This window comes from Aristolochia californica, unplaced genomic scaffold, assembly GCF_029961685.1.
Source record: "Aristolochia californica isolate CCGP_79_NKW_82.1479 unplaced genomic scaffold, dmAriCali1.0.hap1 SCAF_11, whole genome shotgun sequence".
NCBI lineage: Eukaryota > Viridiplantae > Streptophyta > Magnoliopsida > Piperales > Aristolochiaceae > Aristolochia > Aristolochia californica.
Window position 1 is genome coordinate 32,196,395 of NW_027181782.1, and position 22,524 is coordinate 32,218,918.

The 22,524-nt window shown below is 36.3% G+C and overlaps 2 protein-coding genes and 1 pseudogene across 2 annotated transcripts; 1 reads left to right on the forward strand and 2 right to left on the reverse strand.

Annotated features, from left to right (window-relative positions):
* The first annotated feature begins 3,131 nt into the window (after positions 1-3,131).
* LOC137943795 (pre-rRNA-processing protein esf2-like) lies at positions 3,132-5,681 on the forward strand (annotated as a pseudogene).
* A 929-nt stretch (positions 5,682-6,610) lies between these two features.
* LOC137943796 (auxin-induced protein 15A-like) lies at positions 6,611-6,907 on the reverse strand. Its single transcript, XM_068789228.1, has one exon. The coding sequence runs from the start codon at positions 6,905-6,907 to the stop codon at positions 6,611-6,613; it is 297 nt and encodes a 98-aa protein (XP_068645329.1).
* A 7,634-nt stretch (positions 6,908-14,541) lies between these two features.
* LOC137943969 (ATP sulfurylase 2-like) lies at positions 14,542-19,659 on the reverse strand. Its single transcript, XM_068789424.1, has 5 exons — positions 18,971-19,659; positions 17,282-17,687; positions 16,832-17,092; positions 15,340-15,426; positions 14,542-15,082 (listed from the first exon to the last, which is right to left on the reverse strand). Exons 1-5 carry the CDS (start codon positions 19,519-19,521, stop codon positions 14,945-14,947), a joined length of 1,443 nt encoding a protein of 480 aa, XP_068645525.1. The 5' UTR covers positions 19,522-19,659; the 3' UTR covers positions 14,542-14,944.
* Between the last annotated feature and the right edge of the window lie 2,865 nt (positions 19,660-22,524).

Consider the following 22,524-nt stretch of genomic DNA (forward strand, 5'->3'; position numbering starts at 1 on the left):
ACTGGATTTAAGTTATTTAGTGTTTGGAAACTTCATAATTATGTTCAATTTAGATATGACTACCTAAATATGGAGTGTGGGTTACAAAAATTAGTGACCTGAGTTAGATTAAAGTAGTTAATTCCTGGAATTTCATACTGCTGTTGGGTTTATATGCATGAATAGTTGAACATAGAGGAAGAAGCGATGAAATGGAGAGGTTTGAGTAGATTAAATGTTGTTTAGAATTCTATGATTTTATGTTCTGTTTGATCTAGTGTGTGGTTAGTTGGATATAGGGAAGGAGTCGCTGAAATTGAAAGCTTGAGTAAATTAACCATTGGTTGAACTTCTAGAATTTCATGTTTCTAATACTTGGTTTATAATTAGTGGGATATGAGGAAAGTTACTGAATTGAGGGTCTGAAATAGATTGAAGTTGTTTGGCTTCTAACTTTTCAGGTTTGTCAATTTGAGACATAAATAGGTGAATATCCAGTGAACCTCTAAAGTTAGGGGCTTGATTTTGGACTAGTGTCAGGTTCTAAAGATTATACTTTGTATGTTTTAACATGATCAGAAATATATTGAATTAGATTTTTGAAATTGATAGTTCTGATTTAAACTAAGAACGAGTTGAACTCTATGAATCCGTGTTTTGTCTAGGTAAGCATGAGTACCAATGTAGTAAGTTCAAGGTTTTGAAAATGTTATCTTATAGGGTAATGAGTTGGAGAACTTACTAGATACTCTCTGACGGCTTGATGTTGTACCAAAGTAGTATGTTGCAAGTTTCCTTATTATAAGAAAGTCTCTTCGAATGAATCAAGAAAAGTTCGTCAACTTAAGTAGTAGGATGTTAGGGTGCAAGGGTTCCCCTTTTTGGTTCCAGAATCTCCCAAGAGAGCTTATTACTTAAAAGGTAATGTCTCAACCACAATGACAACCAACCAAATCCTGTTATGGACTATCTTAGTGACAACCACAAAGTCAGCCATCCATGGATTGAACAAAGCTAAGTGAATGCTAGAAAAAAAATCCTTAGGGCAAAGATATTTTCTTAAATAAGTACCAAGTACAAGATTGTGGGGTCAGTGAACAATAGTGCATGAGTAATTCTAGGTTCTTGTGTTGTTTAACGTGGAGAAGCTTAAGAAGTCAACTTACATCCCAATTGAGTCTTGCCCTTAGTTTTCTCGCAATGTTATACAAAGACATCAACAATATGCTAGAGGTTCTTCCCTTGTTGAGAAATCTTTGCTAAAGTTATAAGGAAATATACAATGTTCTAGGAAATTGTGTTTGGAATCCTAATGAGTCAGTTTGTAAATCTTCTTGAATAACTAAAAAGGTCAATTAGTCATATTGAAGTACAATTTTGGACCAATTAGTGAATTTTTAAGAAATAATAATAAATAAAATATTCGAGATTTGGATTAAGAGTCTTATAATAGGCTCGAGTGAATTGTCATAATTGACCTTACTTAGTTATAAGAGTGAGGGACTATAGATTAATTTAAAATAGAATAAATAAATAAATAAAACGTTAAGATTTGGACCCTTGGCATATGGGGTTAAGGATATGCTTACAAGTGAATGTGTGCCCCTACTACAGAGGGGAATTTGGGCCTCAACTGGATAACCAGGAAAGGAAAAATATTGTGCCCTATCTGCATAGAGGAGTTTGAGCCTCAACTGGGTGACTAGGAGAGGAAAAATAATTGTGCATCAATTGTGGTGGGGAGTCTGGGTCTCTCCTGGTTGTTTTGGAGGAGGATTATATGGACCTTGTCAGGATACTGACAAGATTATGTGGACTTCAGTTGGGACGCCAAGTAGGGAATCATGACCTCTTTCGGGACATTGATTGAAGGTCGTGAACTAACCAGTATTATGGACTATTGAGTCCAGCTCTGGAACATTTTTAGGGATGAATAACGACCTTATTGGGAAAACCAATAAGGGTATGTGTGTGTGTGTGTAGAATAATCACTACATGAGGAATAAGGACCATATTGGAAAAACAATATGGGTATGTGTGTATAAGTGAAATTACTATTACACAAGAAATAATGACCTTATTGGGAAAAACCAATAAGGGTATATGTGTGTGTGTAGAACAATCACTACATGAGGAATAAGGACCATTTTAGAAAACCGATATAGGTATGTGTGTATAATTGGAACTACTATTACATGAGAAATAAGGACTTTATTGGGAGGCCAATATGGGTATATGTGTTTGTAAAACAAACTATATCTAAGGAATAAAAACCTTACTTTAAAATCAGTAAGGCGATGCGTGTGTGAGTAAAACGACTACTACATAAGAAATAAGTCATACGAGTATGAATAGAATAACTCCTACAGGATAACTAAGGACCCTAGTTGAGAAGTCAGTAAGGGTGTGGATGTGTGAATAAAATGAAGCTATGTAAAATTTAAAAAGTTTGTGTTTTACTAGTATTGAGATGTAAGGACCCTATTCATGCGTTTAATAAGAACATGTCCTTAGGTAGTGTTATATGTAAGGAATATTCGCATATTGTAATTTACTAAATATCTTTTTCAAAAAAAAAAAAAATAATGTGTGAATTCATAGATTGAAGATTAGAAGTTGAAATAGATCCATGTTTATGCTAAATATCTTTACAAGTTTCTATGTTAAATCGATGTCATTATTATTAGACATTCTTCATGATATTCGTGGAATGAGATATACATTAGGATAGTATAGTTGGGTTCATGGTAAATTGAGACATGCAAGATTCCTTAGGAAACCACACATAATTTTTTTTATTTTTTATTTTTTTGGAGGGGGGGGATGAACGGGCATCCTGCAAAGAGTATGGTCGTTTGTAAATACAAAAGATATCACTCCATCCCCTCAGTTTGGTCATCTCTTCTTCTTGGCAAGCTGCTCCATTTGATCATTCTTCTTAGCTGTTTGGACTACTTTCTCTTATCTCTTTGATTTTCAGGCTTAGCGCTATCAATCTTTGGCTTTTCTGTTACGGATCAGCCGACAGTAAGTTTTCTCATCGGCAATTTTAGTCTCTCTTAGATGATTGCCATAGTGTTTACTGGAATTTCTGCTCATTTTTTAGTTTATCACTGCTCCTCGTTAGGTTTGCATATCACAATTACACTAAGATGAATGATGTCGAGGAAATACAAGAACTTAATATTGTTGAAACAATGTCAGTTGGGGTTGTTGACGGCAACAAGAGTAAAAAGGGGAAAGTGAAGAGAAAAAAAACATTCAGACGAAGAAGCTGGTGCTACTGACAGACATGGTGTTTTCTACTTGAGTCAGGTCCCTCCTCACATGAATCCCTTAAAACTCACATCAGATTCTGTCCCAGTGTGGAGAATTACAGAGGATTTATTTTACTCCTAGAGGTATTGAAACTTTTTCCATTTTAAGTTGTACACTAGATTCATGTTGGTATCCAGTTTGTAAACTCTTGAGGCCCTTAAATTTTATGCACAAAATAAAGTATACGGTACTCTGGAGTTATTACTGAGTGGTATTCAAATTTTGTTCCTGCTTGCAGATCCTTCAGCTTGCATTCAGCAGAAACAAGCCAATGGATTTCGTGGTCAAGAATTTTCTGAAGGGTCTGTATAAAAGTCAACTATAGATGCCCTTGTTAAGCTTTTTAAGATAGTTTTCTTATTTCTATTTGTCAAAAAGTAAATTTATTGATGAAATAAAATGAAGATGCCAACCTTAAATTTTTTGGATCTTCATCTTTCATTCCGCTACATTTTTATTTATTGTTACATTGTCAGACTTTTTCGGCTGGGTTGAATTTGCAAAGAAGAGTGTGGCAAAGAGAGTTGCAAATATGTTAAAATGGAGGACAAGTATGTAGCACATTGCGGAAGCATCCTCATTTGTTATGTGAAGCTTCTTTGCATCTTCCATGTTACTTCAAAATCGGTTATGTATGCTGAGGTCAAGTTAAAGTTGTATAATATTTTGTTAAGTAGTGGGCTTTCATTTCTTTTACCCCTAATAGCTGTAATGTTATGATTAGGCGGGAATAAAAGATCCATCATCTATTATGATCTGTAGAACATCAAGTACCTAAGTAAATTCAAGTGGGATGATCGTACAGAAAATTTTGGTAATTGCTTATCATTGTTAGATGGTCTGCCATTCATCCGTTATTTGTTAATGCAGCTAACAAGGAAGCCATTCGGAAACAGAAGTTGACTCTGGAGTTATCTTTAGTGAAGAAGGAACAAGATTTCTACCTCTTGAGGGAGGAAAAGTCTCATGCTCAGGAGGCAATTTAGAACATTTGCAGAAGGTTAGGCTCATCAGTTTTCATGTTCCCATAATTTTTTGCCTTAGTTTTTTTTGATTGCGATAAAAAAAATATGGTACAAAAAAAAAGTGAAAGTTCTCCATCAGGGACCTTGAGTGGTGTGGGCAGCAGAAATTAAGTTAAAAGTCCTCAAAATCTAGGAATTGCTGTGGACAACTGTTAAATGGGAAGTCATGAATCAAACATGAAGATTATGTCCGAGGAACTATGAAAGACCAATCATGCCACATGAGAGCAGATCCATTGCACTGAAAGTTTAATAAAATGTTGATTAAACTCGCATGCCCACACATGCACTACTGATGCCGTTGTGGAGACTTGAACAATAACTCATATTAGCTGAAAAGTAAGCCCTTAGACCCACTCTTACTCACATTTTCTAGTCTCAGTCTACGTGGCACCATATTCAATTATGCTGATCCTTTTCCTAAGGCTCAAGCATAATGAAGAACACTCTGCCTCTCCTGACCTTGTCAGTCTCGAATCCCTAGACTTTATAGAAGAAATAAGAAAGCCCCCTCTCAACTATCAAAAATGGAAATGAAATCTAGGCTCTTACACTGCACTGGAGATCTTTGCATGTGGCCATTGAGCCAAACACCCAATCCACAAAGTCTAAGAATATTAGTGCAGATCTACTGCAGAATGTCCTGCAGCATCAAAGCAATAAACTGGTAATAGGTGAAAGTGTCATTAAATTACACATATGCAGAGACTTATGTTCTTTTGTTGTGAATGACCCACAGTAAGGTTATATATTTGCAGCTTTTCATTGTTTGCCTCCTGATCCTAATGTTTTCTCTTCTAACTGACTTACTACTTTGCCTATTTTGGCATGTAAAGAGTGCCAACATTTGGAGCCAGGTATTATATCAATGATAAAGTATGCATTAAGTGTATGAAGCACAAATCTCATACATGTGAAAGAACTTGATAGCATATGTTTTCTGTGTAGAAGGGTGAATCTTCTAGTTTTTTTGAATTATTGTCCTCTTCTGAAACACTCCACTAGACCAGGCTTTTCAATTTTTCTTCTCTAATGGAAGGGTTTAGTCTATGCTTTCTGATATAAATTTAGCCAGCTTGTTGTAGTTGTTACGTTTGTACTTCTTTCTAAAACCAATTTTACTGCAATCTGTTATCTTTTGTGATGCAGGACTGGTAATGTCTGTGAAGATTCTGAATTTTTTTACCTTTGGATACTAACGGCTTAGACACATATAACCTTCCAAACATGAATATGTATCCATTCTTTTCTGACTATTGTTTCAGTACTACTGCAGAAGCAGAAGACTCAGGAGTGTACAGATTGAATGCTAATAGTGCTATAGACATGGAGACCCTTTCACAGATTTTTCTAGAGGTGCTTAACTATGTTTCTAGAGATGCTTAACTATGTTTCTAGATTCAACTGTTTTTACCTAAATTGTCCTTTTTTTAGGTTTTTGGTGGTTCATTGTGATCTAGTCCCCTAAATGCTTTGGGAACTGATAACGTGCCTCAAGCTTCTAGGAGATTAGTATTTGAAACCTAATTTACATGGTGAAAGAGTACCTCTGTGATTTACTCTTGTTAAAAGAGGAGCAGGTACTGAGGAAGAAATAGAAAAACAGGAGGGGACTGGCCATCCCTTTTCTGCCATCCTACATCCCTTTCATGTCTTCCTACCAATTTGTGAAAATTCCTATTATAGTATATTGTTACATGAATGTGAACCGTACTACCACAACGTAAGTGTTTCCGCAATTTGTAATTTACTACCATATTGTAAAACTTCGCCCACAATGTTAAACCTGTTAGCATCTACAAAAATAAAGAATGTTAAACCTGTTACTCCATTGTCATACTTGCAATCTAGCCACATAGGAGACAATGGCTGTTTTGGAGTTTGGAGGATCATACACCACAAATGTGCTTCTGTTTACAGTTTCTTGGAGCTTTTCTTCCTTACTATTTTAGTTTATCTGTAAATATGCTTCTGAGACTCTAAATGCTGTTTATTACATACAGTTTTACTGTGTTGGATAGTTGAGCAGCACAGATAGGACTCCCTCAGAATGCTTCAAGTTTCTGTGGTAAGACTAAAGTGGTAAAGGGTTACCAAAACAGATGAAGAGAATGATGGCTAAGTGATCGATCAGCCTCTTTCTACATCATGTTAACAAGAATAGCAAAAACAAGGGGATGGGAAGTCATTGCAATTGAAACTGCAATTAGCTTGATTTCAATCACTCTCTATCTTCAGCTTTTCAATGAGGTGAGGCCATCATAAATTTCTTTTGCAGGGCAGATTCCTCATTTCTTTATCGTTCTTTGGCCTGGAAGAGTACTCTTCAGCTGAGAAGTGAGATCTAAAAAGGCATCTTCCTTGCATGGAATGGTGAGGCCACCCATTTGGTGATCAAACCCAAACTCCTCCTCCACCGTTGTCAGTAAGTTTTGGAACAAAGGGTGCTTCAGAAACGAGACAGGAACCACAAATCTCTTCTGGGTCTCCCCAACATAAACAGCAAAATACCCTTTTCTGATTCTCTCACCTGGACATCGGTTGACCTGCTTGGCTTCTCTCATGCCCAGCAACCGAACACCCATGATTCCAGCTATAATTCTCTGACAATGAAGAAAAGAAAGACCTGGCAACAAAGAGAAGAACCAGGTTCCTATATATATGGGATGAAAAAGGGAGATATGCATGCATGGAATAAACAGTTTTTGTTGCATCTCATGGCCTGCTACAGCCTCTCACTGGTCATGTGGAGTGTCCCCACCTATGTTTATGGATCTTCTACACTCACTCAAGTGGGTTTTTCTGTAAACTGGATACTCTTAGTACCAGTCCCACCAAATATTCAGTGGTTGTGAAAGGATTATGGTGGGTCTATTGTGTCCTTTGCCAAATATCCTTCTCCCTCTGTCTCTTCAATGCATTGAATGTGGAAAGAAATTCTTTTACATAAAAAAGGAGGAGACCAAAATCCGCTGCACCAACCTGATTTTGTTGCTGCTGGAGAACATGATAGATGTAGAGCACATTAAAAAAGAGTTGATAATGGTGTGTGGAGGTGGGTCTCACTCTTACCTGCTCCATGGAAGTAGACTCAAACAAAGATAAGAACTTGGGAAACCTGGCAAGTTAACATAGTAAAGCAGCTGACATGATTGAATTAAATCCATCACATTAGAGATGGATAACCGGAGCATACATAAACTGACAATCAATCAATATGGTGTACCTTATCAAATGATTAGTTATGGTTTGAGGAAGGTAAATTATTTAGTGCATTAGGTTTTATTTACTCTCTCAGGGATGAGCCTTGGTTGGAAGCATTCTTGTGGGAGACATGGATCCCCTTGAAATGCTCCGGAACTGAAGGGTATGTTTGGAACCTCAAGTAAAAGAAAAAAAAATAAGAATTTGATCATTATCTCATTTTTACTAACTATTTTTGGGAATAATAATGGTTAAATTTTTATTTTATTTTCTTTTCGATCACCCAGACCTAAATTTCTTCAAGTCAACGAAGCTCATGCAAATAGAAAACTCAATACCATGGAAACTAGAATGATAAGATCACCTCTAAAAACTAAAAAGTGAATTGTTGGTTTTATAGTTGATGTATGAGAATAATTACTTTGTAAACTCTTACTCAAACTGGAAATATGAGTTCATATACATAACGCCCGGATTGTCATTTCTTTTATGAGTTTCCTTTTCGTGTTATGGGCTAATCCACAGTAAAATTTGTGCATATTCTTTTATATTTTTTTGTTTTTCGGAGTTCTAACACAATACACATAAATGAAGTCAACTGAAATGACAAATCATAAGACCACATTCGTGGGCATATAAGGGAGCATAAATGCATGTTGTGGTGGACTCAAATTTTACTATGTCACCTTTTTTTAAAAATAATAGCATAAATAACCAACTTTTCAACTTAATCTCACAAATACCCAACTTTGACTGATCAATTGCATGTGTATAGTTAAAGGTGACATGTAAGTTTTGACTGCTTACATGGTGCCCACATCATCATATTACATTAGCACCCCCGAAGAACCTAACGATATGTCACATACCACGTCATCATACCATATCATCATCCATATTGTAAGCCACATCATCACGCGTCAAGTAAGTTTTTTGAAAAAAAAAAAACTAATTATTTTTAGAAATAGAAAATGTCTTAAATCAATAAAACAATGTGTTAAATATTAGGAGATTTTTAATTAATTAATATAATTAATTTATACTTTATTATTGTAAAGATAAGGTAATAAAACGTGTATTGATAAATTAGATTTTTAAACACTAAAATAAAATTTTCAAATAATTTTTTAAATCGATAATGAAAGGTGTTAAATAGGTAAGAATAAAAAAAATTTAATTAATTAATTTATGAATTTTATATTTTTTATCATAAAAAAGAAGGAAGTAAAATATGTACCAACAAATAAGAATGTTTAAAACTAAACTAATTTTTACAAAACATTGTATTACATTAAATAATATCTTTAACGATAATGTAAGGTATTAATTACATTAAAAAATTAATAGTTAATCAACTAATTTATTTATTTTTATTATATTCAAGTGAAGGTAAAGAAATGAAACGTGTAAGATTTTTAAAACCAGAAATTAAAGTTTTTAATTACAAAATAACTTAAATCAATCATGAAAAAAATAGGAAAAAAAAAGGTAAACTAAAATGGAGGGCTTACGTGACGCTCAATGATGTGGCATCCTATAGATGATGACATGGTAGGTGACTTATCGTTAGGCTCTTCAAGTGCTAATGTGGTATGATGATGTGGCACCACATAAGCAGTGAATACTTACATGTCACTTTTGACTGTACACATGAATAATTGACGGGTCAAAGTTAGATATTTAATATTAAGTTTAAAAATTGATTATTTATAAGACCACATTCGTGGGCATGTCAGGGAGCATAGATGCAAGGTGGGTTGGACTCAAATTCAATGAAGCTATCCAATATTGTCAAAAACATGTCATAGACCAAAGGGGATCATCAACATTTTGGGACCCTAGTGCTCTCAAAGTGGGAGGAGATATGGAAATATTTATATATCATTTGCAATGACACCAACAAGCAAACTATTAATCATCCTATCCAATTCATGGCTTCAGCCACCCATCTAGACATCTCCCTTGACTGGTTTATTATGGTCATTGATTCTACAGCGGAAACTGAAGGATGCTGCTTGGGCTTTATTAATATATGGGTGCAGGATGATTTCATTGATCAAAAGCCTGCTCTGGTGAATGCTGAGCATGACATTCGACGATCTCTGAGAAGAGATAGATCAGCTGCTGCGACTGTTCCAAAAGGCCATTTTGTTGTTTACGTCCGAGAAAGGCACAAGCGGTTTGTGATTCCGATCTCTTTCTTGAAGCATCCTTCGATCCAAAGCTTGCTTAAAATGGCTGAAGAAGAGTTCGGTTTTCGATATGAAATGGGCGGCCTACCAGTGCCATGTAGGGAAGAAGACTTGGCAGCTCTCATTTCTCATCTGAATAGCTTGTGAATGGAGGAAGAAGAAAGAGTACTGGTCAACATCTCTCCAGAAAACTTTCGTTTGATCATTTTACAAGATTTTTGTAACATTTAACTTAATATAATATTACCATATGTATTTTTTTAAAAAAAATTGACAACTTTGTTAGTTGATCCTCCTTGAATCATCTGAATTGATGATTTCGTTGTTATAAACGGCCATAACTGACCAGTCAAGGGACATGTCTAGATGGGTACCTAAGGGCATGAATTGGGTAGAATGATCAATAGTTTGCTTGTTGGTGTCATTGTCCTCATCTCCCCAATTGACAGCACCAGGGTCCCATTTGTTGTTCATATGCTGTTTAGACTTTCAACATTTTATGATTCCTCTTGGTCTATGGCATGTCTTGACAATATTGGACAAAATATATGTCATCTCAAAGAATGCTTTAGGATTAGTTTCATTGAATTTGAGTCCACTGCTCCTTTTATTTATACTCTTTTATGTGCCCATGAATGTGGCATGGTTTGTCGTATCAGCTGATTGCATTATTGTGACAAACAAGTGCATTCTTGAACCTCATATTTAGTGTTGGTTGAGTGGCTAATTTTTCATTATATTGATGTTTTAATTTGTTTTGTGGGTGATTGGGAAGAGGGGTGGCACCAAGCCAAACTTGTTCGTAAACCGTTCGAGTTCGGCTTTTTACTTAGATCTCGGCTCGAGCTCAAACTTGAAATAAGACTCGTTAATTATAACAAGCCTAACTCAAGATTTTTAAAGCTCATGAGCCTATTCGTTAGCATAATTTTTTTTACAAAAATATTTTTTACTCTAATTACTCTTTTCAATTTTCTCTTTTGTTGGTTGATAGTTACTTCTATTTACCTCAAACCTCAAATACGATCGATAGTTCCAACCCTTTTGGGTCCCTCAACATCTAATGTTGTTGTTTGTCAATGTAATAAACACTATTGGTGGAGGTATTTGTTCTTTCTTTTAGGCCTATTAAGTTGGTTATTATATATTAGTATGCTCCATTACAAAGTCTTGGACTTCTCTACCAGAACTTGCAGTTTAATGGTATTAAGTTCATCACAATATTCTCTTTATTTATTTTTATAGTTTTAAATGTAGGTTAAAGCGTGAACCCGACTCGAGCTCGAGCTCAAACTCCATTAAAAAATTTGGGCTCAAACTCAATTCCAATTTTAGGCTCAAGTTTGAAGTATTCAAATCAAGTCAAACTCAAACATATACAGGTTCAAGCTTGGCTTGGTTCTTTGCCACCCCTAATTAGGAACTTAACTTATTTTTTATACATGTTTTACCCACGAAGGAGCTTCCATTTGAACTCAAGTAATCAGAAACATGAAATTTCTTGAGAAAACTGGAATAATAAGAAATATATACAAGTCTTCCTTGTCATAAAGTGGGATCCAGCTCTCTTATCATCTTCAATGGTCTGGTAGTGGTAAAAAATAACATCAGTAGCACATGGCTGGTACTTGTTTGTACTAGCAGTGCCCTTGTTGTGTTTGGGGAATTGCCCTGGACTCACATGGACCCCCTCCTCATTCTCATCCTTCCAATAGATAAGATTCAATAAGATTACAATAGATGCTTGTGTCATTTATATATATATACACACTATGAGAGAGAGAGAGAGAGATCTTACAATTTAAAACAGCCTCTAGTTTTCCTGATAGAAACTGTGGACTGACAGAATGCAATTGGAATTCCGATCCATTTGTTTACAGTTTATACTGGTAGGAGCATGATATCCAGGGAAGATCAGAGCTCGTGAAAACAGGCTGGAAGGCCACATAGAGCTAAACCCATGCATTATTCTCCTCGAGTGATGTCTCCGACAGAAGCCCCATGCGAAAAGAGAGAGAGTGAGAGATAGAGAGAGATTTGCTTCTATTTCTGACATCTCCCACGACTGATTGGATTGGCATATCCCCCTGCCAGTATAAATACCAGCAACCCTGGCTCCTTGGTCTCCATAACTCTCAAATCTCCACCTTGACACATTTTCAACCATCACTAGTCGAGGTCACGAGTAACAAAGAACCATGGGTATCCGTTTGCTAGGTGTGGTTCAAGCCAACTAGCTAAGCAGATGCTGAAAGGGTCCCTGACAAGAGGATCCGCCCTCCCATGCTGCAGCAGCAGTAGGCATGCCAAGGGCCATTTTGTCGTCTATGTTGGTGAAGAACAGGTATGAAAGAGTCTTACATGACTCTCATAAAAAGAAGTCTCACAAATAAATAATAATTAAAATAATAAAATCTTACAGGAGTGTCTCAATTAAAAGTGTTTTATTTATTTTAGTCTTCTAATTATTCTAGGAGTTATCTTTGGAGTTAGACTTTGGGTGTAATTGGAATATGGTAATTTAATTACAATATGATTCTACTTGTTTTCTCTATTATAAATGGAGACTCATTGTACTCAGTTATAATCAAGTCAATTAATTATTTCTCTTTCTCAAGAATTCAACTTAGTATCAAAGCAATTTGTGAACTGACTTGGTCAACCCTCAGAGATAATGTGATACTTTTGTTATCTGCCATCTCTATTCGTTTAGGTTTGTGTTCTTTTTCTTCCTCATTTATGTTTCTAGTCCCAATACTTGTGTTTCCTTTGACATGCGTACTTCTATAATATTGTTTTCATTCCACAAATTACATATTTACATAAATGATTTTGAGTCTACTTTCCAATGCAAAAAAAAATTGTCAATCGTATTTTTTTACAAAGAAAAATCAACATTTGAAGTAGTAAAAGTCAAACAGTAGGAAAGGTTTGAGCGATAGTAGAATGTTTCATTTTTCGAGACATTTTATGTCAGAAAGAACGAGACTTTACATGGAGCATTATATTTCTGAAGAAATATATTGAGTTTAGTTTATTTATAAACAATTTTTTTGAAATTTTAAGCTATATTGTGGGAGATATCTATATTTGAAGTAGTATAAGGTCAGTTTTGTCGAAAATCTCTTTTATTTTTTCCTATTACTTGTTTATGTATTGACGTGAATTGAGTTTCATTTTCTTATAGAATCTTATTTGTTACACATACTTCCCTACTAATGAGAGAGTTTTGGTTAGAATTAAACACTCCATGTTGCCATCTATTAATTTGGTTTTGAGTGAAGATCGCACGAGGCAACTTGTCCTGGCATCTCATTATTAGTATTGATTTATCTGCACTAGTTGTGTATCTTTCGCATTGTCATCTCCAAGAATTATGTTCACCCTCCTGAATTCTTTGAGGTCATACTTGGTCCAACTTGTTTGTTATTTTTCCAAGTCTACCTATACAGTCTCCCCTAGTTTTTCAAAAAAAAAAGTCACATTGGTCATTGATTTGATAAGCAAGCCCCTTATTATTCTCTTTAGAAACTCATTTTGAAGTAGAGTGTTGCATTGTTGTCTCTTTCCATCTAAATTATGATGTGATGTTATCCTTGTGTTCTTCTAGTGTTTCTTTAATTTATCATTTTTTTATCACATTAAAATCAATGGCTAAACCATCTACCTACGAAGTGTAAGAGTACGCCCAACATCCAACGTAGGTCAAGTTTTTAATTCTTCACCCAAGAGGTGATTTTTGTTTGAACTACTCTTAAATTGTGAGTAGGCTCTATTTTACATGCCTAAAATTAGGTTTTTTTTCTACCTTTGACAGTGAGCAATGTTTTTCGAACGATGAACGTTTTGACTGGTGTTATGGAGTTTTGTCATACGGCTAGGAGTGATTTTCTTCTCCCATATTGTTTCTTCACTGTATCTCAATGTCATTTTTTATCCCCTAAATTGAGGCGGAAATTAAAAGAAGTAAAAAAAATATTTTATTTTATGTAACCAGAATAGTCAAAGGAGAGAATTAAAGATGAAGCATCTATGAAAAAATATTGAAGACTAAAATTCTTTTTCCTTACGAGTTGAAGCTAAAATCTCTAACTTGAGGGGGAATATTGAAGAACAAATATGAAATAATCTTACACGACTCATAGAAAGAAGTCTCATATATCAATAATTAATATGTTAGAATCTTATAAGAGTCTCATGAGAGAAAATCTCTAAGATTTATCTTAAAGTGTTTGACTTTGGATGTAAAAAAGATTAATCTGATTCTATTTGTTTCTTCTATTATAAATAAAAATTCAATATACTCAGTTATAATCAAACTAATAAATTATTTTTCTTATATTGTTCTAATTCATTTCATATTACTCATGTTAAGTTATAAAACCTAATTAACACCTTACACCTTACAAAGATCGTTATATCACAGAACGACCTAACATTAAGGGTGGTTTGAAAATTTCACACTTGTATTACGATTATCCTCTTTTTCTCTTTATATTTGAGGGCACCGATATTAAGGTTTTATCATTATCGAAGAAGGATCTTGAATTACGGCCCAAGAGAAGTTAGAGAAAAACACGTGTAAGTGTATATGATTTCTCTTGTAAACTATTTCAACAGCAACAGAAGACAGAATGTAATCTCATCTTGAGGCAAACTTGTATAAATCATGTGTTCTTCGTACTTGCCTTTTTTTCTATAATTATTATTGCTCTCGTTAATTTTGAATTAGGACGTTTAATTCCTAACAACTCATGCAAACATCTAAATGCGGTTCAATAATGTGCACTTCAATTAAGTATTAACCAAATGCAATTGTAGTATCATGGTTAGTATTAGAGCACTAATGAACAACAAATAACAGTCACTAGGGAGTTCAGTAAACAACCACAATAGCCTCAGCAAGTAAAAAAAAAAAAAAGAGATTTCTCACAAAATTGTCAACAAATGAAAATTACACAACTACTTCATTTGGACCCCCATCTACTTTCTCCTACTACTGCACCAACTACTTACTCTCGGATTTCATTATCAACCCGAAAAATAAATAAAGCAATGAAAGCAAACATCTCAGCATCCAGATCGCAGCAGAAAGGGCTGGCATACCTGCCCAATATCATCAGTACTCTAGTGCAATCTTCCAAAAAATCATCGGCATCCTAAGAATGCAGCAAGTTGAGCACCATGAGAATTACTGGCACCTCTGCTCAATAGTATTTCACATTCTTAAGCGGAAACAGGAGAAGGTGATGGACTTGTCTCCTCCGCTTGCAAGCTCTCATAATAGCTGACAAGAACCTTCCATCCTCCAGAGCACATAAAACCATCAGGAGGGTTCTCTCCGCTTCTAGCATAGGCCCTCATCTGTTACATCATAATCCTTCCAATCATCACAAAGCAAAAAACGATCTATCGTGTACAATGTTTACAAGTGGTTTACAATCCATGGTTCATATAACTTGATGGGTCAGTGGACACTCTTAAGATGTTTCTATAATTCCAATAATCCAATCCTACTCATTCATAAATCTCAAAGGAGAAAAAGACAAGAAAGAGGAAAGAACTATAGACATTCAACTGCAACATTCTTATTTACTGTTTACCACTGAAAGCATTCTTACCTTTGTCCCAGAAATGAAAAGAAAATCTTTAGCCCGTGAAGGATCAAAGAAGGCCATCTTTTTTTCCGACATGTCATAAGCTGCTACCTATCATGAGTAACAAAAAACAATAATTCAGGAGTGAAAGAGATAAAAAGGATACATTACTCTTTGGCTTAAAAGAGAAAAGGTAATATTTATGGGTAAGACAATTTTCTCCTCCAAATAATAGGAAGGCTGGCTGCAAAAGCAGAAGAATTCTTGTGCAACTAATCTCATTAACAGCCACTTTTAATGACTTGCACCCAACATTTGACCCATGAAAGAGACATCTCAAGGTTAGGCTAAGAATCTTAAAACCAAAACATCAATAAAAAGAAAAGAAACTTAATTTCTCCATCTCCGATCCAACCCTGCAGAAGACCCAAGGTCTCATAAGGCTGCTAAACAGGCAAATATAAGTTCATCCTGAATTAGAATAACATAGAAGCCATTGAACAAAACCCCTGTAGATGTTGCAGACAGGTTCTAAATGCAGTTTATCCTACTGATAGTTCAGGTAAATGAATCCTATTTCGGGCAGCATGTTCAACACCAATTAAAGATAACATTTTAAGAGACCTTACAGCCCTACTTAGGCACTAAAAAAATGAATGTAAGAAACAATATTATTATATATTACATATCAGGAAAAATAACAGTTCAATGAAGACAGAAGAAAAAAGGACAGGCGCAAACTGAAGGAAGTAAGGTGAAAGCATGAGTTCATAAGAGACTTGTTTGGAAGAAGTTATTTTCATGAAAAAGATTTGGAGCCTCTTCCTGAGTGGAAAGGATTTTGAAAAGAGAGTCCACATGTAACTAAATCAATCAGTAAATCCAGCGTACCTAACTAAATGTGAACATACATGAAACGTTTAACTAAACATGGTCAGATATCCTAACTAAATGTGAACATACATGAAACGTTTAACTAAACATGGTCAGATATCCTAAATGTCTCGGCAACCATGCTCCTAACACTTCAATCTCATTGAACATCAACATTCCTCTGGCAAACACAGAGCAGTTTCTGAATGTTCCAAACAATGTAGCTACTTTTGACAATTTTAAGACAATAGGAAACTCACTCTATGTTTGTCTATTTTCTTTATTTCTCTGCCATCCACACTTTACTTCTGAACAAATATTTTAACATCAGTATCAAATTCTGAAACATTCTGAATCATTTTTGCAAGATCAAGGTACAATTCCTATAAGAGGTAGTCAAAGCAGGTTTCTGGGAGCCAAGAAACTATGGATTTTCAGTTTACAAGATTCACAGCATACAATGACCGTCAAGGGCTTATTCTTGACCTAATAGAGATATTCAAACAGGTTAACCATTTGCAGCTACAAATGCTGCATATCCAGATCTTGTCAACAAATCATGGCACGAAATGTAAAAGCAGCACTCAAAAAGATGTAGGCAAAAGATAAATAAGTTGAAGTTTTGGAGGTTAGAAGTGCTTACTCTGAATGGTAAAATATTAAGCTTTTCTAATCCAGGAGCCATGCTTAAGACCTTCTTGCCATGATCAGGGTCATATAAATCCCTTTTCTCCATAGGATGACCCATTCCAGCAGGATCACGGCCCACAATATAGAAGTTCGCCCCTGCATTTATCCGTGCCTTTGCATGCCATTGTACTTCTGTGGGACCTGCATAATGCATTGGTGAAGGAAATATAGACACAATAGTGGTCTCTGGGTCAAGAACTCCATCTTCCAAAACCTGAAGAAAAAATATCCACCATGAGAAGCTAGATAGGTATTCCATAGAGGCAAAGAAAATCTCACTTATAGGGCTGACTAAAGGTCACTGCATTCATCATCATCATTTCTTCAAACAAAACATAGCAAGCGTAAGCAAAACATACTAACATAAAAACTAAAAAGTAAAACTATGAGTTTGGAAACAAACCTTGCTATGCTGTTCCATACGAACATCCAATGGTACATCATCTGCTTTGGTGAAACCACCTAGGGGATGGAGCAGTAGAATTGGATTCTTAAAACCCATTTCAAGAAGCCGCTTACGTGTATCATTCATTAAAAGGGCATGGCCATTATGTACAGGGTTCCTTAATTGGAATGCAAATACTGCATCTGCTTGGCGCCGATCATACTCCTTGCGGAGTTCTTTAGGGGAAAGCCTGTAGTGGTCAAGACCATCATTATATTTGATTGGTTCAAACACTTCTAGGTCTCCACCAATCAGCCAATCGCCAGCAGGGGTTATTACCTCCTCAACATAAGGTAGTCCAGGTGCAGTTGTTCCCCATGTTCTCGCAATTCTTTCCTCCTTGTTGTGTTTATATATTTCAACTCTGCACCAACAGGAAAGATTTTTTATACTTGTAGAAAAACGCTCTAGGAGAGGACTACTTAGATTTAGTATGACACATACTTGATTTAATACCCAGAAGTCATGAACTCTTGATATGCACTTACCCCACACTTTTGCCAGATTTAGGTACCCAACCAAGGAAAATACAAGACTTAAACAAACTCAAAGAGAAGCCAGCAACCAAATTGTGAAATAATTCAGAACAAGAAGGAAGTTTTCACATTCAAATGGCCTAGCAGTTAGAAATTTTGACAATGCCTTAATGGCTCACCAAGTAGAGAAAATCAATGAGCAAGAGAAGTTTTGTGAATTCCATCAAAAGACATCAGGGCTCACAGTGTCCGAAAGATCAATCTAGAAGATATCCTCCAATATCTGTCAGACTGCTTATTTAGTATGACGCAGACTTGATTTACTACCCAGAAGTCGTGAACTCTTCATATGCACCTACCGCAAACTTTTGCAGGATTTAGGTACCCAACCAAGGAAAATACAAGACTAAAACAAACTCAAAGAGAAGACAGCAAACCAAATTATGAGAAATTCAGAAGAAGAATAAATTTTTCACATTCAAATGGTCTAGCAGTCAGAAATTTTGACTTATGCCTTCATGGCTCACCACTACAGAGAAAATCAATATGCAAGAAAGGCTTCACGAATTCCATCAAACGACATCAACGCTCAATTTTTTGCAGTCCGAAAGATCAATCTAGAAGATATCCTCCAATATCTATCAGACTGCTTAAGGGAAGAGGTCCAGTAGCTTCGTTCCTTGCACTCCATCTAAGAGTAGTGGATAAAAAAGCCAGTGGCGGTGTGCCGGTGTCTACTATCACAGAAGGAGAAGAATAAGCTGAAGACGTTGATGATCATGGGCCGGAGTATATTAATTGAAATTGATATTGGTATATTGACCGAAGACCAGAAGCTATCAAGTTGAAATTCTCAAACGGCAGCAAACCGACAGACGGAAAGAAAAATAAAATGCCAATTAGAAAATTGCACGCAACAAACAAAAAACCGTAGTTTCCAGGAAAAAGAACACTGGAAAGAACGTGCAAACAGAGAAAAAAATGACCACCACATAAAAGAATTTTTCCCGTATTCGAAATTTTGATGCTAGAAAAGGCAGTCGTGAGTGACTAACTTGACACCCTTAACAATCTGCCATGAAAGCCTCCTGCTTTTCCTTCTAAAATTAAAAGGAGGGAACTGTCTAAAGCAAGCAGAAACGAGAAAAAAAACAAAACAAAACGCACCCACCTTCGGAGAACACCAACGAGGTCTCCCTTAGGACCAACCAATCCGACATCAGGGGACGTCCCGATAGCTTCCTTCTCCCGATCATCAATATCCAACACAATGGGCAACGACATATTAACAACGGAGCCATCCTCCAACCTTAGAGAATTAAAATGCAGGCTTTGCAAATACTCGTGCTCCCGCATGAACCCTCTCAAGGGGCTAGCCCATCCTTCGCTAATGACATGCACCCATTGCAGATCAATAGCCGATAGCTTGGCCGTGGGCAGTTTAGCGGCTTCTAGTCTCCTGCTCTCTCTCTCAGCAGCGGGTACCACCAGTTCAACAAGGGAACCGCCATCAGGATCAATGAGAGAACTCTTCACAACCAAACCACCGGCGGCGGCGCTTGCTTTGGAGGAGGCAGAAGACATTGGAATAACAGAGGAGAGAGAGATGGAGAGGGGACAGGAATGGTAGATTGAGATGGAAGGGGCTTTCCGGGTCCGGGAAGTGCGGACGTTGAGATTGAGGTTGAGGCTTATGAGATGGGGTCTGGCTGTTAGAGCCATCTAGCCGAACAGAAAGAAGAGCCAAGAGAGAGGGAGAGGAGCGGCGTAACAGAAGAGAGAGAGAGAGAGAGAGAGGCAGTGGCGGCCGGAAATGTTGGGAATGGAAATTTATTAACAAGTCTAGACCGGATGGAAATGGCCACAGTCCACACGTTCAATCCGTGGTGTGCATGGTTCATGTATGTAATATATATAGAGGAGGAGAAGTCGACAATAGAAATCCTCTCGAGTGCAAGTACTCTCGAGAAAGTTTTAAATGGAATGGACAAAAATATAAAGCCGAGGCGGCCAGGCCTTCGAGAGTACTTTATAAAAGCGAGTCAAATATTCCGCCCATGACTCAGAACTGACATCGCTGCTGACGTCAACCAGGTTACGAAATCCATGTCGCGCGTCTCGTATTAAAGCCAACGAATCGGGCCGCTAAAGTCTAAGTTGCCGAGTAAGCACGTATTGACCAAAAATTCCTTTGTTAAACGTTACGTGTTACGTGACATGTGCCATATCTTTTTAAAGTTTCTTTATTTTACATGACACGGCAGCATTACAATTTCCATGTGGCTCTTGAAAGTCACACGCAAATGATTATTTACTCCGAACGAAGGGTTCTTTCCAGGAAATTAGCACATTCCATTTGTTTAGAAGAAAAATCAACTTTATGTGGCAAGTTTTCTAGATCGTGGTAGACTTCTCTATTCAAGGTCGTGGACTTAGTGATTATAGGATAAATAGTGTGTTCGGAGAAGTTCAAAAAGTTAGTATCCGCAAACTCCACAACAATAGTAAGAGAAAATGTTCCTTATACGGGCTGGCCTATTGAATGTGTCTCTTCTCTCCCTAGATTATTGATTCATGAGTATTCATATGTCTTCTTTTTTCATTCTATCACTCCTTAGTTCCATCATCATGTTACTTTAGTTGATGGGTTTACCTCCCCGATTAAGAAAGAGTGTATTGTGTGCACTACACTTCAGATATCTTTGATTTTGTTCTATTTGTTTGAAACTTTCTTGTCAATCTTTTGTCTATCAGTCATATCACTAAATCTCTAAATTGTTGTACATTTTCTATGTCAATTTCTTGTATTTTTCAAGACTTATAAATGAAGAAAATGATTAGTTCCGAATATGAGAAAGGAATGCTCTACTTGTTGGATGATGTGTCAATTCCATAAGTGATGGCTCTTACAATTAAGTACAAAGCTCTACTTGTTGGATGATGTGTCCTTTGGTTTTGATTCTAATTCCGATAGTCATGTAAGCGAGCTTGATGTAACAAAGAAATCACATTGTTGTTCTTCTCAACACATTGATTCTTTGGCAGCTAGATGGATCCATGTGATCCAAGCAAACTTGATTCAACTTATAGAATCCTTTATTTTATTTTATTTTTTTGTTCTCGCCCTTTGAGAGGAGGTATTGGTGTAATTCTAATTTAAAACAAAAACATAATTGTATTCATTATCTTCTTTATCTAGGTATTCCGAGGACAAAAATTCAGTCGAATAAGTATTCTCAAAAAAGGGCAGGGTGATATATATATATATATAAATTACAGTCGACCTCATAAGATTTCAGACAAAATAGTGATAATAATCACTAAAAATGGGTAGTGTTTATCACTTAGACGATGGCAATAAAAATACACTAAAGGGTGACCAAAAATCTCAATAGACTTAAAACACAACATATATATAAAGGAGGAACTAATTGAATCATCACACAAAATATTGGCCCAAAAGGGCATGCAAGAGTCAAAATGAAAAAACTAACCGATAAAAATGAGTATATAGAGGATGAAACTAAGGGAAAATACCACCACATTAATAAGAAGGAAACATTAACGATAGAACTACAATAAATTACAAATTTGACCAAGGGAATTTGTGGAGGTGTCCAAGAATTTTCAGAGTTTAAAGATGCCAAAAAAGTGCAACCAATGCAAGTAACCTACACGAGAAAAGACACCTCAAGCCAAATAGTCTCGTGCAATCTTATTTTAAACTAAAAAATAATAATTTTATTAGAGATGAACACATGAACAGTCTGAACCATATATTTCAAGTGAGAACAGAAATCGGATCCAGATCCATACCAGATTTCAAAATTTTCAACCAGGAAACTTTTTCCATGGATTTTTTCGAAAGTGGGATTACTTATTGAGACCACTCTGTTTCTGGACGCCGAAAGGTGGGAGAAGATCAACCAACTTACGACTCTTTGATTCAAGGAAGAATTGGAACTGGAGAAAGAGAAAATTGTCATCTTCGTCTTCCACCTAGAGTGCTTCTTCTTCTTCTCGACCATAGATAACACCCCAACTGTGAGGCATGAAAGGTCGGTAGACATGGGAAAGCAGATAAACCATAGAAGGATGAGTAGAAAGACGGTGGAGGCGATGTCGGCAAGCAGGCCAAAAAACCTTCCCAACATCTTTTGCAACGGAAAGAAAGACGGCAACCCACTTTGGATTCTTTGCATTACAATCACAACTCTTTCTCAAACTTGGATTTCTGTTAGTAAAGCTTTCTGACGCCAGGATCACTGCTAAAAAAATCTCATCAACTTTCTTGATCTGGACAACCGTCTCCGTGACGGCGTCGATGTCACCTCCCATGCAGTCCTACTTCAAGTCGGACAAAAAATTGCCAGCAGCACCAAACGCAGGAGCTATCTGCAGACAGCTTGAAACAACTCCGCCAATTCCAATAATAGCAACAGCATCTCCAGATGAGGTAGGTGACAGTGGCTGTCTGGAAGAACAAGCAGAAGATCACAAGTAGCTGGTAGTTTCTGTGGAAAGTTCTGTTTGTCCAGATGCGTCAGAAATCAGTGCAAAACTAGCTTTCTTTGACTTGCAAACTGCAGATAGAATCTCAAAGCAGCTTTAAGTTTTAGAAGAAGTACGAGAATCCCAACCACCAACAAACTTTTCTTCTACTCTAGAACAACCTCCATCATTATCATTATCCAGTTTTCCAGAAACAGAACCACGAAGAATAGC